The sequence below is a fragment of the Melozone crissalis genome, unplaced genomic scaffold (assembly GCF_028551555.1).
Source record: "Melozone crissalis strain CALT ecotype California unplaced genomic scaffold, PUWL_Pcris_2 ptg000114l_1, whole genome shotgun sequence".
NCBI classification, from domain to species: domain Eukaryota; kingdom Metazoa; phylum Chordata; class Aves; order Passeriformes; family Passerellidae; genus Melozone; species Melozone crissalis.
This window is the reverse complement of record NW_026535891.1, coordinates 1,772,910-1,793,347: the sequence shown is the minus strand read 5'-3', so window position 1 is coordinate 1,793,347 and position 20,438 is coordinate 1,772,910. Positions and strand designations below refer to the sequence as shown.

General features: G+C 48.3%; 1 protein-coding gene across 1 annotated transcript in view; it reads right to left on the bottom strand.

The window, feature by feature from the left end:
* LOC128948103 (low affinity immunoglobulin gamma Fc region receptor II-like) overlaps window positions 1-20,438 on the bottom strand; it is a 60,044-nt gene that overhangs the window by 24,991 nt on the left and 14,615 nt on the right. Inside the window, 1 exon segment of the mRNA XM_054292698.1 lies at window positions 16,216-16,482. Within this exon segment, the coding sequence (XP_054148673.1) occupies window positions 16,216-16,482 (267 nt within the window).

Genomic DNA, 20,438 nt, shown 5'->3' with positions numbered 1-20,438 from the left:
AGCTATTACAGCTTTTACAGATGCGGGAAAGAAATCAAGGCGTGCTGCTGTCACCTGGCAAGAAAAAGGACAATGGAAGCATCAACTTCTTACAGCAGATCCTGCAGATAGTTTACAAACTTTGGAATTGTTAGCAGTAGTATGGGCAGTGTCCAACTTACAGGAGCCTTTAAATGTGGTCACAGACTCTATGTATGTTGCCGGAGTAGCCAGACGAATAGAGGAACCAGCAATTAAGGAAGTGAATAATAAACAATTGTATGAGTTATTGATACAATTAAGGAAAGCTTTACGAGAGAGAAATGCAGCGTATTCTGAGATTCATATTGGGAGTCATAAATGGTCTGAAGGTTTAGGAGAAGGGAATGAACGTGCAGATAAATTGGTTACCTTACCCATTGATAACTCTTGTCCTATTGACAAGCATACATTGGCCAGAGAAGCACATAGCAGATATCATCAAAATGCAAGAGGGCTTGCAAAACATTTTGAGCTGAGTTTATCAGAAGCTAAAGCCATTGTTAGAGTATGTCCAACATGTAGTTATCATAATGGTGGAATAGGTTTAGGCATTGGAGTTAATCCTTGAGGTTTAGAAATAAATGAGAAATGGCAAATGGATGTTACACATATAGCTAGATTTGGTAAAGTTAAGTGTGTGCATGTCACTGTAGATACATATAGTCATTACATATGGGCTACAGCTTAGGCCGGGGAAAAAGCTACACATGTCATCAGGCACCTGTTAAGTTGCTTTGCTGTCATGGGAGTCCCAAAGAGTATCAAAACGGATAATGGTTGAGCTTATGTGAGTGCTAGGGTCCAGAAATTCTTGAATCAGTGGTCTGTTAAGCATGTGACAGGTATTCCACACTCTCCTACTGGATAGGCAATAGTGGAAAGAGCAAATGGTACCCTTAAGCAGTATATTGAAAAGCATCAAGATAAAAAGGACCCACAATCATGTTTGGCTAAGGTTCTGTATGTGATCAATCATTTATGTATTTTTGGAGAAGATGATACCCCTCCTGCGATTAAACATCATCCAAGGTCAGGTCAGAAAAATGCTGAGGAGACAGAGGTCTGGGTTAGGTATAAGAACCCGAGTACAGGATTATGGGAAAAACCTGCAAAAGTATTATACTGGGGTCGGGGATATCTCTGTGTTTCCTCACCTACAGGACCTTTGTGGGTGCCTGCTAAGTGGACTAAACCTGTTTTTGATGCAGCCTCTGGTGGACTGTCTCATGGAGGAGGACAAGGAGCTACTGGGGAAGAAACTGTTTCTAGTCCTACGACCACTACTGTTACAGTTGAAGGGACACTTGAAAGTGTTGGACAAAGCACTGACACGTCACTATCGGACGGCCCAGGAGTTGATTGGTTTTATTGACTCATTATCAACTTTTCGTTTAACAAATCCAGCAAAGGAACATTGCCTTGACTGTCACGATCCACACTGTGCTGCCTGGATAGCCCTACGTTGTAGGGGTTGTGATAGAACTTTTTGGATAGAACAATCATTATTATGGGATTTGTGGTGTCACATTTGTAAGCACGAGCACACGTGGGGTAAAAGCTGGCAAGATGAATTAAGGAGACAAACAGGGCTAAATGCATATGTAGCTTTAAATCTTTATGAGTCTCCTGAACAAAAAATTCTTGCTTATTATCGATGGGAAGTACAATGTGTTGTGAATAGAATTAAGGTTCAAGGTAAATCACGTGTAGTCTCTGTAAGGTGTAGAAAATTAGTACCTTTAACACAACGTTCGATTGTAGGGTCCTTCAGAGGGAATCCTGAAAGAGCACTAGACTGCTGCATCGAAAAGTTGCAAAAATTAAGTTTGCAAGTAACAGTACCAGTAAAGTTAGGAGCAGCAAAACTGAAAACAGATAAGAAAAAGAAGGTAAGATGGGGAACAACCTCATCTCAATAAGGCTATTAGTGATTGCTAATTAGTTTTCTATGATTAGGGCAATTTCACTTCTATGAGACCCTGCCTTGTGGGATGCTGTAGCTCCATGGGACCCTGCTTCGTGGCATGCTATAGGTGTTGAAGAACAAGAACAGCGATTACGAGATAAGATACATTTTGTATTAAAGAAGGAGCTTGAATTGGTAGCTGTATATAGTAAGAAAGCTGAAGAGGCTTTGCAATCACCACCATTGAACTGGTTGGATTGGATCACACAGACAAATTTTAATACTGATCCTTTCCTATATACACTTCCCTGTTATGTTTGCAAAAGGGATGCTGATAAGTGCTATGCATGGATAGCTTTGCTTTGTGCAGGTTGTAATAAGATTTATTGGTACTCACAAAAGACAATAGCAAATTTATGGTGTGGACCTTGTTTCGGGAAGTGGATTCAAGATTTTGTCTGGGTTAGAGCTCTTGAACAAAGTACTGGCCTGCCAGGAAGGGCAGGATTGGAGCTTTTTGAGAGTGCAGAACAAGTGGTTATAGCATATATTAGATGGAAGTTGCAGCAAGCACTTAGAGAGCTTGAAGTTACTAGTGCCTCACGCATTATAGCAGCTCGCTGTAAAGCTGATTTGCCTTTAAACTTGCCATATGCTATACCTGTGAGCAAGGATGCTGATTTGGAGTTAGATCAGTGTATTCAAAGACTGACTCAGGTCCATTTTAATCAGCCTAACAAGTCAGGTAAAAGACAGCGGAGGAAGAAAAAACAGGCAAAAAGGAAAGAAAAATGAAGTTTGTTTTTATTAGACTGCTTAACGCTGTAGCGATTAAAGCTGTAGGAATAACACATTTCAGTCAGCCAAGAGAAAATCTATGGGTAACACTTGCTAATCAAATTAACTGATCATCACTTTGTCTTAGTCTTGGAGGGGTTACTAATCCATTTCGAACATGCTTGGTAGGACTTCCAGTGTGGTCTCCTGGAGAATTTTGCAGTTTAATAAGTAATCGAACTTTATGCATGCGTAACATGTCTAACATCACATTGCCAGCACAGCAAGGATATACTGCAGGTCAGAGTGATGGCTATCGCCAATGCTTACTAATCCAATCACTTAACACCTCTTTGCATTCTCCTCCTGAAGAATTGGATCTTTTTGGAAGTGCAAATGCCAGTATGTCTAACACCACAGCTGGCGGATGGTTTAGTTTCAAATCCTTGGATGCCCAGAATTTAAATCAGCCTAAAGACACATGGGCCACCTTAGATTCATCCTTGAATTTGAGTGAATTTTCTCCACAGCATTACAGTCAATGTAACGGCACAAACATCACGGCACCAATGAAGTTACCTACAGGAATATTTCTAATTTGTGGAGACAGGGCGTGGAATGGTGTACCAGCTAAACCACAGGGTGGACCCTGTTATTTGGGAAAATTGTCCTTGTTTCATCCTAATGTATCCTTGCTAATGCAGCTCAGTCAAACATCAAACAGGAAAAAGCGTAGTATACATGACTTGGACTGCAGCCAGATAGGAGATCCAAAGTTTTGGGGTACATTCAGACAAGTAGTAGTTTCAACTATCTTACCAGGAAGATCTACCAATAAGGCTATGAATTTAGCAAAACAATTAAGGTGCTGGACAAGAAATGAGCTGAACCAGACATCCCAAATTCTGGACATGATGACTGCAGATGTGCAAAGTGTTAACCATGCTGTTTTACAAAATAGAGCTGCTGTAGACTTTTTGCTCTTAGCACAAGGGCATGGATGTGAAGAATTTGAGGGAATGTGTTGTATGAATTTGTCTGATCATTCGGTGTCCATTCATACTAAGATAAAAGAACTACAACAGGGACTTCACAATCTCAAAGAAGAAGAAGGTTTAGGAATTGACGAATGGCTTAAAGGCTTAGGGCTTGGACCATGGCTAAGGAACATTGTGATCTATGCTATAGGACTACTGGGTGTAGTTTTACTGTTTTTGCTTATTTTGCCTTGTGTCTTTAATTGTATTCAAAACATGGTCAGTCGTATGATAGCAAAAAAGCAGACTCGTCTTCTTGCTCAAAAAGAAAACGGGGGAAATGTGGAGGATTTTATTAAGAGTTGGTTAGCTGAGAAAGGCCATACTGACATAATGCCACTGGTTAAGCTGAAAGAGGGAGATCAGCAGTCTCTGATTCAGTGACTGCTGACAAGCAAGAATGCCGGATGGCCTTGCTGCAACATGAGGAAAGGGAGGTGAGATTAGTCCTGAATATCTGCCGAATGTAACAGAAGAATAAGCACAAGAATGTAGAAGTAGGTGTAGTTGCTGATATGTAACTAACCAATCCTGAGCTCAACTTTTGCAATATGTATGAAGCTTATTAAGAACTATATTTAACCCGCCGTATTCGATCAATAAATTGGACTTGGATGAACCAACTGGTGTCTGGGTCTCCTTCCTCCGACAGTGGAGGAAGGCATGGGCAGCGGTAGCAAAAGAGATCACGGATTCGGGGGATAGTGAGGCTATGGCAGCAGCTATGGAAGTGGCTTGCCCCGTGGTGTATACTCCTCTGGACGGGGGTGGATTACAGGCAGCAATTACTGCCCTAGATTGGAAACTGTTGTCGCAGTTACAGTCCACAGTTAGTCAGTTTGGGGTGACCAGTGAGCCCACAAAGCAAATGCTTGACTATATTTGGGGGACCCAGGTGTTATTGCCAGCCAATTGTAGAGGAATAGCGAAGCTTATTTTTACTCAACATCAGCAGCTTCTGTTTAATGCACATTGGCAAGCACTCTGCCAGGAGTGCATAGCAGTGGTACGGCAAGCAGGTGACCCTTTACAGGGGATAACCTTAGATGAATTATTGGGCATAGGGGCTTTTGCTCAAACAGAAGCACAAGCGTTAATCGGTCCTGATAAATGCCGAGAGGCTATGCGACTGGTGAGGCTAGCTATAGACAGGATAAAAGAACCAAGCAGGGTTCCCTCATACATGGGTATAAAGCAAGGAAGGGGTGAATCGTTTGGATCTTCTGTAGATAAGTTGGCCGCTGCTATCAAGCGATCTGGAGTGGCAGATTTAATGAAAGGGGCCCTATTGAAGCAGTGAGCCCTTCAAAATAGCAACCAGGCTACGAAAAGTGTGTTAAATACCCTAGGAGCTAATTGGACTATAGAAGAAGCTTTAGATCGCGTGGCAAATGTGCCCGTAGGGACTCAGGCGATGTTAGTAGAAGCTATTAAAGAGCTAGGGACAGGACTGAAGGAGCAGGCAGCAGCATCGCAGAGTCAAGTCCTTTCCACCCTTGCGCCCCCTACAAGTAGCAGCAACAAGTAGTCCATGATCTCCATCTACTGGCCAATTTAAATGTTACCGGTGCGGAGGCATGGGACATACCCGGCGAGCCTGCCAAGCAGCTAGCATCTGGTGTCACAGTTGTCGCTCGGATACCACAATAACGGAGCCTGCGGACACCGCTCGGGAACCGGGAGGCCCAGCGCGACCAACAGCCACCGCACCCAGACAGAAGTAGCAGCTGTTAACACCTCAGCCCAGCCCCCCTTCAACCAGCCACTGCCAGGAGCCTCGGGCTGGACGTGGCAGCCTCAGTAGCGGTAACATTGATGACCACACAACTGGAAAAGGTCCCGACTGGAATAAAGGGAGAAATCATCATTGATGGACAGCCTATGGGAGCTTTGCTTCTGGGGCGATCATTAGCCATCATGATGGGATTATTTGTTTTAACTGGGGTAATAGACGCTGATTTTACTGGGGAAATTTGTGTTATGGTACATACTCCTTTTCCACCGATACGAATCAAAAAAGGACAGAGGATAACTCAATTAGTTCCATTGGAACAAATGACTAAAACATTACCCCCTCATCAATCACAATCCAGGGGGGAACAGGGCTTTGGCTCCACTGGAGGACTTACTCCGTTAACAATGAATTTAAACTATCAGCCAAAACGTGCTGTATTGATGGAGTATCAGGGTGACAGGCAAACCTTGGAAGGTTTATTAGATACTGGCGCAGACTCCAACATTATCAGCCCAGATTGCTGGTCCCACAACTGGCCATTGCAGCCAACCACAGTAGCAGTTACCGGGGTTGGAGGCTTAACGCTTGGAAGAAAATCACCCATGTTATCAGAAACTATCGACGGAAAAATTTTACAGAGTGTTTTCTCAGTTGTGCCTTTGCCCCCTGCTGTGCAGTGCCTCGTTGGTCGGGACATTTTGGCTCAAATGGGGGTAGTGCTGACATATGAGTACCCTTTGGGCTAATGGCCATTGCGTGGACTTTCCCAATCCCACTCATTTGGAACACGGACACACCAGTGTGGGTTAAGCAATGGCCATTAAAAAGGGAAAGTCTGGAACAAGCACATGTACTAGTACAAGAACAATATGATCAGGGTCATTTACAGTTGTCAGTAAGCCCATGGAATATCCCTATTTTTGTTATTAAAAAGAAGTCGGGAAAGTATCATTTACTACAAGATTTACAGGCTGTAAATGAACAAATGGAGCCTATGGGAGCCTTACAATTAGGTTTGCCTAACCCAGCCATGTTGCCAAAGGACTGGCCACTCTTAAGTGTGGATCTTAAGGACTGTTTTTTTACTATTGCTCTTAACCCTCAAGACACTCGGAGGTTTGCGTTTACCTTATCGGTTTTAAATAGGGAAGAAGAACCAGACAAGAGAGTCGAATGGCTTACTCTTCCACAGGGAATGCGCAACAGCGCCCCCTTGTGTCAGCTGTATGTTGACACTGCTTTACAACCTTTGTGACAGGCCTGGGCCAAAACAACCATTTATCACTACATGGATGATATTTTCTTTGCACAGCTGCAACCTTTTACAGGTCAACAAATTCAAGAAATACATAAGGCCCTGGAACTACATGGCTTGGCTGTAGCTCCTGAAAAAATTCTATTATCTGCACCCTGGAAATATTTGGGATGGACACTTACTGATCAGATTGTTACCCCCCAGAAATTGCAATTGAATATTAAAATATATACATTGCATGATGCTCAAAAGTTACTTGGTGATCTGCAATGGCTGCGCCCTATTGTGGGCTTTCCAAATGAGTTGTTAGATGAACTTCGACCTTTACTAAAAGGGACTGACCCAGCACAACCTGTCCATATAACCGCTGAGCAGGTTAAGACACTTCAGCAGATATTGGACTGTGTGACACAGGGCAGTGTCCAGAGACGAGATCTTAACTTCCCCATACAGCTGACAGTTTGGTGTGGAACTAAATTTTTACTGGGTTCACTTATTCAGCAAAACAGAAAAACGGGGGAGGTGTTGTCGGATTTTGGGGCTGTTTAGATGGTCTGGAAAAAGCCCAAAGATGGCCTTGGGCCGCCCAGGTTCGAAAGGACGAGAAGAAACTTCAGATCTGTTCTCGGTCTCGGTGTTTATTAATTGCTTATCTAAAAGATTTTCTCTTGGCCTGACAGAGTTCTGCTCAGCAGTCAGCCATGGGCACACACTGAGAGCCCCTGGGGCGGTCACCTATCTTTATACTTGGAGTTACGTATACAATATTTATCATTTTTCTCCAATACCCTCTACCCTTATTAACCAGTGTTCCCCTAGTAAGGTCCAATCCCGGAGTGCCAACATCACCACAGAAGATGGAGGCCTAGAGGAAGAAGAAGAAGGAGAAGGGCACGCCCCAATTCCTCCATCTTACTTCTCTAGACCCCCCTGTACAGAAATCTTAAACCCTTTGTCTCACACTCCAATTAACTTATCCCTTCACCGTTCACCCCGGTGAAATCCTCCTATCCTCATACTGATGTCATCTCCCCTGTGGGATCAAAGTCCAGCCACCAGACATTTCTGGCAACATTCCAGGACTCCCGAGCCCCCCAGGGGTGGTCTTGTTCACTCTGCCCCTCAGTTCTCAGAGGCTGAGATCCCACAAGGTGTGGGCCTTAGAATGGATATGTCCTCCACTTCAACCGCATAAACCTTTTCTTCAAAAAATCGAAATTTTGGCTGACCTGCTAAAGAAGGGTTGTGAACGGGCATTACAGATTATGGGAAAGGAGCCTGATCAGATATGGATACCAATGAAGAAAGATACGTTGACATGGTACCTGATAAACAGTATGGAATTACAAGAGGCCCTGCTGGGAGCTGGAAGCGTGATTGCCACTGATGATATTCCCAATATACCATTGAACTGGGTAGGGCAGTGGGGTTGGATTCAATGCCCAAAAAGATCACAGAAGCCCCTGTCAGATGCTATAAGAGCCTACACGGATGCAGGAAGAAAATCAAGAACTGCTGCAGTGACCTGGCAGGAAAAGGGACAATGGCACCATCAGATTCTCCAGGCTTCCGAGTTGGATACTTTACAAACAATGGAGCTATTGACTGTTGTATGGGCCATGATGCATTTTTCGGGGCCCCTCAACATAGTGACAGATTCTTTGTATGTTGCAGGAGTGTGTGAGCAAATAGAGGATGCCTCTATAAAAGAGGTTCAAAACAGGAGGTTACATGAGCTGTTTATTCAATTACAGAGGGCGATTAAGCTGAGAAAACATCCCTTTTCTGTTATCCATATCAGAAGTCACAAATGGGATATTGGTCTAGGAGAGGGTAATGCACGAGCAGATAAGCTAGTCTCAATCACACAAATGACTCCAACTCCCAGGCAGACTATGGCCAGAGAGTCACATTCCATGTTTCACCAAAATGCAAAAGGTCTCCTTGGAGAATTTCAGATATCTATGGATGAGGCACGGGCAATAGTCAAAGCCTGTCCCATATGTAGTCATCATAATGGGGGCTGCAGGTTAGCTCTGGGAGTTAACCCAAGAGGGTTGAATACAAATGAGACCTGGCAAATGGATGTCACACATGTTGCTGAGTTTGATAGGATGAAGTATGTGCATGTTACTATAGACACCTATAGTCATTTTATGTGGGCCACAGCACAGACTGGTGAGAAAGCTGGACAAGAGGAGAGGCGTCTCAGCAGCTGCTTTGGTGTAATGGGAGTGCCACGGTGTATTAAGACAGATAATGGGCCTGCCTACTGCAGCAAAAGAATAAAGCAGTTTATGCAAATGTGGGGAATAGAACATGTGACAGGCATCCCTAATTCCTTGACAGGGCAAGCAATCGTAGAAAGAGCTAATGGTACCTTGAAAAGATCTAGGTAAATACAAGGATATTAGAGAGCTGCAAGAAAGCCCATTAAGGTGTTTATTTGTTTTAAATCACTTGTGTGTTTTTGGGGAAAGCAAGGTTCCTGCTGTAATTCGCCACTATGTACAGGAGAAAGAAAGTGTAAAGCAAGATGTAAGGGTAAAATACAGAGATCCCAAAACAGGACAATGGCAAGGTCCTGCTAAGGTGTTATATTGGGGCCAAGGATATCTTTGTGTCTCTACCCCTACAGGATCCTTATGGGTACCTGCTAAATGGACCCGAGCAGCTGTGTGAGATGGAACCACCAGAACTCCATCAGCTGAGCACAGAAGACCGTCAGCGAGTAGAGACGAAGCTGTTGATCGTCCTTCGACCAATCATGCATGGGCCCCACCTCAGCCTAAGACTAACATTTGGATCACCCTGGCAAACTTAACTAACCAGGAGGCTATTAGCCTGTCATTATCTTCTCCCGGTAATCCATTTACAACTTGCTTGGTAGGGCTACCAGCAGATCCCTGGCCATGTCCCTCAGGTGTACCCACCTGCAAAACTGACAATCCTAAGACAAGTGTAGATAATTGGGACCAATGGGTTTCTCACTTCCCCATAGCACCACAAGAACCCCAAGAATTGGAGCTGTTAGGTTCAGTGATGGCAGATGCATGTATTAATTTTAACCATAGAAGCCAGCTTTCAGCAAAAAACCATTCCACTATTGTAACTTCCAGCATGGCTGTGTATTGTAATGCAACAGCTTGGTGCAATTATACCACAGGGAAAGTGTCAATCTCATCAAATGACCCTATTCAACTGCCAGCAGGTTACTTCTTAATCTGTGGGGACCGTGCTTGGCCTGGTGTCCCATCGATGCTGCACGTACATTGGGCCATGTACAATTGGACGGCTGTCTCTGCTTACTCCCAATACGTCCATGATATTAAACATGAGCCACCACCGTCATCAACATAAGAGAATGATCCATGCATTTACTGCTGACTGTAGGGACGATGTAAAATTTTGGTCCCCAGGGGCCATAATTGCAGCATCCTTTCTGACTCCAGGGGTGGCAGCCGCAGGTGCCCATGGTACCCTAAATAAGTTGGGATGCTGGCTTGCAAAGCAAACCAATGCCACCTCTTTGGCACTTTCTAGCCTTTTGCTTGATGTTGATTCTATTTGTCACACAACGCTTTAAAATAGAGCTGCGATTGACTTTCTTTTACTTGCACAAGGCCATGGTTGTGAAGAATTTGAGGGCATGTGTTGCATGAATCTTTCTGACCATTCGCAGTCCATCCATGCCCAGCTTGCTGAATTGCAAAGGTTAACTGGAAACTTACAGGTAGAATCAGGTTTCGGTATTGATGGATGGCTCTCATCGTTAGGCCTGGGATCATGGTTACGTTCTGTTGTTAAAGTTGGCATTATAGTGGGCATTATAGCTCTGTTAGTAGTGTAAGTTTGCCGTGTTTTTGCATGTGCTTACAGAACATGGTGCAAAGGATGATATCTGCTGCATTTAATCAGACTATGCTTGTCCAACAGAAAAATGGAGGAAGTGTGGAGAGCTTTGTGGACAGTTGGTTAGCTGAGAAAGGTCACGTCGACGTAGTGTCGCTGGTTAAGCGTGAAAGGGACAAGCATAGAAGCCAGTAGTAAGTGTCCAATAACAGGCAAGGACATTGTGCCCTTGGTGCAACAGCAGGATAGGGGAGAGCATCTTTGGCAGAAATACAAAGAAAAGTTTCAATAAAATATCCACAAGAAGGCAGAAGTAGGCAGAGTTGCCTGATAAGTAACTAACCAATACTGAGCTCGCTTTTGCAATATGTATGAGATTCATTAACACTGATATAAAGATGTGTACCTATCAATAAAGTTTGAGATTTGCTGATCACTCATATTGCGTGCTGCATTTCTCCCACCGGTCCCAACAGCTTACAATAGGACACAGCTGGTCCACTGTACCTTGTAAGGCTCCACTAGCAATTTGTCCCTGCACACGTGCTCTGGCTACCTTGTCACCAACTCTTTGCTGGTTTGGTTAGCTCTGTCAACATGAAATCAGTATCACCTTATTCTGGCTCTTGACTCTTGACTATGAACTCCAATCTTTTTGCTACTTTGCTAGGGTTTTCTCTATCCATTTTAACTTTTTCTCACCTACTGGTGACGTCACTAGTAGAAAAGCAGATGTTCACCCACATGGCTTCTCCTGGGGGACTCAAGACTTGCCTTAAGGGGGTGACTAAAGGCAAAGCTTTCTTGGTTTTATTCCTTGGGTTGCTTGTCACTGGGGGTGTCTGAAATTGTCCCCTCACCTGGATTATTCATCTCATCCTCACTGCCATTTGGCTTTCATTCAGGGGGCAGAGTGGTTGCCTGAGGGGGACTATACCCGTGCTGGCCTGGACTAACTCAGCTCTAAGTCTTGGACACCTAGAACACAATCTTCCTGGTGCATTTGAGCCAATTTCAAACATCTCTGCCTTATGCTGAATGCTGAACGACATCTTTCTTTTCTGCCTCTTATCTCTTTCCAAAGTTAGGACTAAAGGTCCTGTGGGGCCAAATCAAAGCCACATTCTTTCTGACACTCAGGTTTATTCTTCAGGGTAAAAAAGATGTCTGCATATATCACTGGATCTCATTTTTCTTCTTGTCTTAAAAATAACATCAACTGTAACAATGGATCATAAAGTTCCATTTGGGGTCACTTTTCACCACTTTCTAATTGATACCAAGCCTACTATTGGGTAAGAGTATTTAATCAGATTACCTTTCCTTGAAAAATTACCCTCCAGGATTCCTCCCAAATCTTTCTTATCTGCTAAATTACATTCTCGTGGACTCATTTTAATACCATCTTTACTTCTTGTGTTATTCATTCTTCATGCTATCTAAATTTCCAAACTTAGCAGGATGTATTAATACTTCTCTTTTCCTTCTCTTTATCCCCTGTAGACTACACTTAACACACATGGGCTGACTCTGAATCACCCAGCAACAATATTTTTTTTATAGTCTTAACAAGCAATGAAAACCAAAGGATTCCATGTGTGGAAAATTGATATGATTCGTGCTGTAAAATTGAAACCACAATCAATATTGATACAGCAATTAATAATTGCAAGTCATAAAACATTTAAAAGTTGTAATGCCAAAAAAGAAAGAGATAGGAGGGGTTCCACCCCCCCTCCCTGCAGATGTTGAAGGACAGGAGGAAAAAGCAAGAGATAACAGTTACTAAAAATTAACAAAAAGAAGGGACAATCTGGTTGGGTCCCAGGAAAATGCCAGCTGTAAGAGATTTATAACTTTGATGCTTAAATGCAGTAATATGTTAGTTTTGGCTTTCATTGTACTGGCTTGATGTGCATGTGTAACCCAAAGGTGAATTAAAGGACATAGATGAAGAATAGAGGCCTTCATCAGTGACGACCCCCAAAGACTTATGTGACCACCAAAACAAGTGGTGGCGCATGCACAGTAAAGGTGGTGATGAGGGCGGAGGTAGAAGTGTGATGAATCGAAAATGGGAGGAGATGACATTGACACATGGCATATAAGGGAGGAATCTTCACTTGGCAAGCTCGTACGTGAGGTGGCAAGGGTCTAGGGGCCCTGCATTCCGTACCTCGTGGTTATCTTTTGCTTATGCACTATTATTGGAACCAAATTATCCCTTAGTTTTAGCCCAATTATATTGTTAATATTTCAAGTGTATCCAATTTTATATATTTTCTAAACTTTTCAATTCAAATTGCTGCTACCTCTAATATTGTTTGATTTTTTGATGATGGGATAATTGGGCAAACATAACAATATGGAAAAACAGGCCTGGGAGCCTCCCTCATGGCTGCTTACCACACAGCTCATCTTTGAGACGGGCGCTTCACCTTTTATACCTCTGGGGGCTGCATCAGCCAACCCTGGCCCCTCCCAGAGTCTGTCAGTCAACTCTTCTTTGCCGTTTATTGGTGGAGATTGCTTTCCTGCAACTTGATTGGCACGTCAGGTGTTGTCATGCTGTGCCCTCCAGTAGCAACGAGCTTTTTCATTCTCAGCTGCCTTGTAGGAGGGGCACACGTACACGCCTTCCTTTTACCTGTGCTAAATAACTCAGGCTGCCCGGTGGCGACAATACAGAGGATGGGGAAAGGGGACTGTGAGGAGAACAGAGGGCATCTAAACAATAAACTACAATAACATACCTATACATCAAGAAATCTTCTCCTAATATTCACACAGTATTCATTCCTTAATTGTTAGGGCCAATCATCTCATTATTCATCTATAACAATTTTTATTTTTATTTTTACATTTTCCTACTGTTATTCCTACTCCCATATCTTTACCTGAGAGCCCCTTAATTCCAAAATTTTAATAATTCAGAGGAAAGGGGTTTATAGTTTCCATTTCCAGAGAAGTTCCTTCCTTCTTTAACAGACACCTGTCTTTCAAACCAAGACAGAGCCCCAAAAATCCCACAAAGATCTGCACAACAACATGACCGGGTCCCTCCTTCCTGAGTCAAACAGGGCAGAGCTGAACAAACAAAAAACATTTCTCCTGGTTTAACGAAAAAGCTGTGTTTTGGGTCCCATAAGAGGGACAGTGATGTTGTGCCCCCTGGTACTGGGGGAGGGAATGGGGAGCTCCTGCGGGTACTGGGGGTACTGGGAGCACTGGGAGCCCTGGAATGGAGCACTCTGGGCAGCCCCACATGGGACCTCACACTCATGGCCCCCCCTCCATGGCACAGTGGGCATCCATGGGAGCTAGGGGGAGGACACACAGTGGGAGGTGCCCTCAGGCAGGGATCTCCAGTGCCCCCTGTGCCCCCAGTGTCACAGCATGTTCTCGTAGATGTCACTGGAGTCCTGCTGTTGCCCATGGGGTCCTGGCAGCTCTGCATTGGTCACCTGGGGGGTTGTGGCACAGGTGGGCACTGCAAGAGACACCGGTTGGGGGAAGCTGGATGGGAGGTGACACCTCTAGGGTGACATGTCCCTGTCCCCCCACCTGTACTCACCCCCTGTCTTCTTGTTTCACCTGACCTGGCTGTACAGCAGCTCCCCTGCCTCTGGAGGGGCCGAGGGCCCTGGGGGGCCCCTGCAAGGATAAGGGGGTGTCTGTGGGGGTGTGGGGGGTTGTAATGAACATAAAATGGGGTTCAGGCCTGGACCCCCCACTCACCTTTCCTGCTGTTTCCTGAGGGCTGCAAAGGAAAGGGGGGAGGGGTGACTATGGAGTCCTCAGGGCCCCTGAACACCCTTGAGACCTCTGACTGCCCCCAGGAGCCTCATGCATCCCTGAAGCCCCTAATGAGCCTTGAATCACCCACTGAATCCACTGAGCCCCCAAACTCCTCCAAACCCCTGACAGAACCCCCAATGTCCCTGCACTACCCTGCAGGACCTCCCCAAATCCCCCAGGACCTCCAGGTGAGATCTCTGGGGATTCAGCTTCACCCAAGTCAGGAGCTGTTGGTGCCGCCATCTGGACCCTGAACTCTGTGGGGGCTTCACCCCAATCCCTGGGACCCCCATTCCCCTTCATTGTCACGCACCTGGGTGGTGCCACCAATGCCAGCCTCCAATGACAGCCAGGAGCAGAACCAGGAACAGGAGGGACCCACAGACCCCTGCGGCCACTGCTGGGGACAGAGAGGGACACATTGGGGTCACCCAAAACCCCGGGGGTCCTGAAGTCCCCATGTGACCCTGTGTGACCCTACCTGTGCCCTGTTCCTGTGTTGTCACCTCCAGGGCCAGCTCTGAACTGAGTGCCTGGTTCCCGTCCTGTTGGTTGGTGACCATGCACTGGTAGGTGCCCGAATGTCCCACATCAACAGCCCTGAGCTCCAGGAGGGGACCCCGGGCCACCGCCTGTCCATTGTGCAGCCAGGTGAAGGTGACAGGGGCTGAGCCCACCTGCACAGAGCAGCGCAGGGTCACGTTGTCTCCTGAGCGCACCAGGTGTGACAGGGGACTGAGGGTGATGGTGGCATTGGCCACGGGCACTGTGGGGACACAGACAAGGCTGGCACCTGGTGAGGTGGATGGGGGTGCCATGGGTGGGGTCACCCCAAGTCTGAGGGTCCCGCTCACAAAGGACAGTGACATTCAGGGGGACATTCTCAGCCATGCTGTCCCTGCACTGGCAGTGGCCGCTGCCATTGTCCCCAGTGTGGTGCAGCTCCAGGTGGGGCCAGTGCCAAGGGGTGCCCCTGAGCCCTCCCGGGTACCAGGAAATGGACAGGTGACCTGTCCCTGTGGCCACCGTGCAGCTCAGCACAAGGCTGTGCTGACAGAGACACCCCCGAGGGCAGAACCCCTGCGGGAGAGGGTAACACCAGGGAGCATTGAGGGACTTGGGGGGAGGTCAGGGAGGGGCAGGGAGATCCCAGTGAGGGAGAGGAGAGGCGGTGCAGAGCTGCGGGGGGGGGGGGGCTTGGATAGGTACCCCAAGGAAGGATGGAGTGTTTAATGAGGGGACACATGGAGCGGGAGATGGGACGACCCCAGTGCGGGTATGGAGACCCAGAGAGGGTATGGTGAGACTTGTGGACTGCGGGAAAACAGCAGAGAGGGGTGGGGTTGACTCAGAGATGGGTGGAGGGATCCAGTGAGGGATGGGGGGAATGGGGCAGTAATGGAGGTACCCAGGCAGGGCACCCGAGGAGGCAGTGAGGGCTCCCCGTGCCCATCCCCGCACTCACTGCGCACCTTGACGCAGAGCTGGGCGCTGCTCTTCTGCACGGTCCCCCCCTCAGAGTGCACCTGGCAGCTGTAATTCCCTGAGTGGGAGACCCCCATGGCGGGCACCAGCAGCTGCAGGGACCCCTGTGGGCCCCCCAGCACCCGCCCGTCCCGGTAGAACACATGCAGGAGGGGGGCTCGGGGCCGCAGGGGGCTGGGGGTGCTGAGGCAGCTGAGAGTCAGGGGGGCCCCATTAGTGGGCTCAGAGTGAACTTCCAGCACCGGCACCGTGAAAAGCTCTGGAAAGGAGAGGGGAGGGAGATTTGTGAGCCCGAGTCACTAGGGAGAGGCTGTGGGGTGGGTTAGAGTGACAGTTGTGGAGTGCTCACCATGCAATGTCAATGTCACTGATTCTGACTTCTCCCATCCCCGTGATACCGTGGATTTCACCCAGCCCCTGCAGCTGTAGCGGCCGCTGTGTTGCAGCTGCAGAGGGGACAGGGACAGCTCGGTCCCATCGCGGAGCTCCTGCAGTTTCTTCTCCTTGTGGTAGAAGGACACTGAGCTGACCGGGTTGTCCCGCCAGCGCCGGCAGCACAGTGTCACCATGTCCCCCTCCAGCAGTGCCTGTGCCAGCACCTGCATCACCAATGGGGCTGCGGGACACGGGGGTCCTGTTACACCTGGCAGGTCCCAATGCCATCGCAGCCCCCATATTGGCTCACACACAGCACACCAGGGATCCCCAAATCCACAAACAGGGTCTGCCAGCACTGGGATGCTCTGGGATGCTCTGGGATGCCCCCAGAGTAGGGGACAGGCTCTGGTCACACAGGAGGTGACCAATGGAGCAGAGCCCACCCAGAGCCCAGGGGTCAATGCTGGTGCCAGGATGGGGACACCCAAACCCCCCTCACCATCTAAGACTGTCACAGGAGGGCTGAGCCCAGTGCCGGGTCTCTCACACGTGTAGTTGCCTTTCTCAGTGACAGTGAGGTGGTTGTGTCTCTCCTGCCCCCAGCGCTGCCCATCCTTGTACCAGGTGGTGACACCAGTGTTCCCCGAGCCCTGGCAGGTCAGTGTCACCCGGTCCCACAGCACTGCCAGCATCCAGGGGGGCTCCACCAGGACCTGGGTGGTCTGGGCACCTGCAGGTGACCGGGGACACCAGCCTGCCAGGGCCAGTGTGGGGCTGGGGACAGCAAGGTGGGGCCATGGCATCCCCCGAGGACTCACCAGCGAGGCCGAGGGTCTGGGTGGGAAGGGAGAAGGGACAGGGCTCAGTGAGTGTGACACCATGGGGACAGTTGTGCACAGGGGAATGGTTCATAGGGGCTGCCCTTGAACTGTCCCCCTGAGGGAATTGGTGTGGCACAGATGTCTCGATGGAGACACTGTGCTAGCACAGGTCTCCCCCGACAGCCCCATGGCCTCTGTCTCCATGGCCCATCCACATTGTGCTTGTCCTCTTCTCCCTGTCCCTGCATCCCTGCATCCCTGTGTCCCTGTCCCCACAGCTGCCCTGGCCCCAGGATGCCCCTCCCAACATTCCTATCCCTCCAGCCCTGTTCACCCTCTCCTGTCCCCACAGCCACCCCATGACCCCAGTCACTTCATGCTCTGGCTCTGCTGGCATTGGGAACCTCAGGGAACCCTGCAGCTCCCCTGTGCCCCCTCCCCACCACTCTCTGCCTCACCAGTGCCCATCCCCGGGGTACTACCAGTGCGGCCCGTGCCCGGGGCACTCACCCCACGGGATCAGTGCCACCTTCCCGGCCATCCCGGTGTCCCCAGCCATGTGCACTGGCTGTCACTCACTGCTGTGGCCACCGCTCCCCTGGCTGGCGGCTCTTTGGATGAAGGGGAAGGAAGCGAGGTCACATCTCGTCCCCATGTGTAGGTGGCACCTAGTGGGGGCAGGGTGGCCACAAGCTGGGGACAGGCTGTGGGCAGGGTGGGGACATGCTGGGGACAAGGCTGTCTCTAGGTCGGTGGGACCTGAGCTTCCCAGGAGCAGGGGGGCTCAGGGGGTTTGGGGAGCCAGGGATGGGTGTCCAGGGGAATGGGGAGTCCAGGGAATGGGGGTCCAGGGAATGGGTCCATGGGGAATTGGGGTCATGAGGAGGGGGAGTCACGGGGGTTGGGGTGCCATGGGAATGGGGGTCCCCAGGGCTGGGGGGACTCAAGGATGGGAGTCCCAGGGGATGGTGAGCTCCAGGGATTTGGTGTCATGTTTTTGGTTTGCTAATTTGAGATATTTTGGTTAATGTAATATTTAGTGTGGTGGGTTTAGTGTTGGTTAATTATTAGTGCATTTATCAGAATGTATTTATTTCTTTTTTGTTTTGAGATGAGACTAGGAGAAAGGTAAAGTACATTTAAAATTTTAAAAGGGTATATAAGAAAATATTTTAATTGTAATAAATCCCTCATCAAGGCATTTTTGTGCCAGAGATGGGTGCAGGGGGAATGGGGGGGACCTGGGAGAATGAAAGTCCCGGGGCAATGGGGATTTCAGGGCATGGAATGAATGGGAGAGGGTTTCTTGGGAATGGGGTCCTGGGCCATGGAGTTCCTGGGCAATGGCAGCCCTGGGATGGGGGTCTCAGGAAAGGGGCGACAGAAGGAATGGGGGTCCCATGGTCAGCTTCCCAGGGGAATGAGTTTGCCAGGGATTTACAGTGACAGGATGTGCATGTGGGTCACAGCTCCTTCCCTGGGTGCCTCAGATTTTGGGAAGACTCAGGGGCTAGAGCTGCCTGCTGGGTTGCCCGTGATTTGGGGGGGGCAACAAGAGGGGATTCAGAGCTGCTCTGAGTCTGTGTCCCCCCCCCAACGCCCAGGGGCATTTTCTGTTCTTCATTTCCATTTCCTTCCTTTTATCCCTCAATTTCACAACCTCCCAGTTCATGCCTTGATGATCCTGGGGAGCTTCTGAGTAGGGAACGAGTTGGGGGAAGCCCAGGGTGGGGGAAGCAGGGGTGAGGGGTCTGCAGGGAGGGCTGGGGAGGTTGTGGGGGATGGAGGAGTCAGCTTTCACTCTGCCTACACTTTCACTTTCTCTGTCCTGCAGCAGATGGAACAGGCCGTTTGTGCTGAGTGTCACATGGGAGGAGGGTTCTGCCCTGGGGGGGGCAAATAAAGGGGGCTCCTGTCCTGGGGGGATCGTGTCCCAGGGGGGACACATGCTGGACAAGGGGCTCCTGTCCTGGGGGATGGCAGCTCTTGGTGTTTCCAGACTTCTCCATTCTTGCTCGTCCCCTGCAGGATCTGAGCCAGCAAGAACAGCTGGGGAATGGAGCCCCAGGCAGGAAGGAGCTCCCAGACTCCTGCTCCTTGAAGCCAGTGGCCATCCAAGGGTGGGGCCCAGCCATGGCCCAGCCCCACTGCACAGGGATGGCCATTGCCCAGCCCTGCTCTGGCCAGCCCCAGGGGGCAGCCAGCAACTGAGGGTCCCCCCTGCCCCCTTGGCTTTGATTCTGACAGCCTTAGAGCTGCTGCAGAGGTGAGAATTGTGTGGGGGAAAAGGCCTGTCTGTGGTTTGCTGAGCCCTGCAAGAAGCACAAACCACAAAGGGAGCCCAAGCAGTGGCTCTGTGAGGGCCTTTGATGGTTTTCAGAGCAGGGCTGACTGGAAACGCCCCTGCAGAGGCATTGAGGGGGAGCCAGTCCAGAAATGCAGCAATTGATCACTTTGTCCCTTTCACCAAGTATTGTAAATACATATTATATTACTGGAATTTAACAAATGTTAAAATGGAATTTTTATATGTAATGTTAAAGTAACTTTGTTATAAAGATATATTTTTTATGTCTGTTGTTAATTAAGCTTTGTGAAATAGCTGATATAAGGATGCTTGTGAAAAAATGCCTGCTTGGATGGGACAACATCTGATGAAGACAGGATGAGGACACCTGCTACAGATATGCCAACCATCAGCACTCACCACCTGAAGACAGTGTAGACCAAGGCCCAGAAATGAAGATGATTATAAGAAATGGCTAAAAGCAGAATCAAGGAATAATGCTCTAAAAAGGCAGATCCAAGGAGGAGCCATGCTAAACAATTCTTGGAATGTAAATTAGCTTGGGGAAAAAGTTTTCTATGCATAAGTGTCTATGAATATGCAACAGGCTGATCTAAAGGAAAAGGTATCTAAGAGGTATCCCCGAAGAGAACAGTGTGCTCTTGGCTGCGTGCCAAGATGCACCCACCCATAACAACCTTTGCTCTATGGTCCTTGTCTCCTATTGTCCTTTATTAAACTTCTAAAATTCTCACAGGAGAGAGAACGTGGTTTTCACATGCTGCAAAGATGAGAATTCAGTGGGGGAAAAAGGCATGCCTGTGGTTTGCTCAGCCCTGCAAGAGGCACAAAACCCAAAAGGAGCCCAAGCAGTGTCACTGAGAGGGCCTTTGATGCTTTCCAGAGCAGGGCTGGCTGGAAACTGCCCCTACAAGGGCAGCTCTGGGAGAACCAGTCCAGAAATGCAGCAATTGATCACTTTATCCTTCTAGGCAAGGGACGGGGAGAAACCCGAAAATCCAGCAAAGACAACAACCATCTGCTCAACAATCTGATCAGGACCCTCCTCCTCCTTCCTGTCTCAAA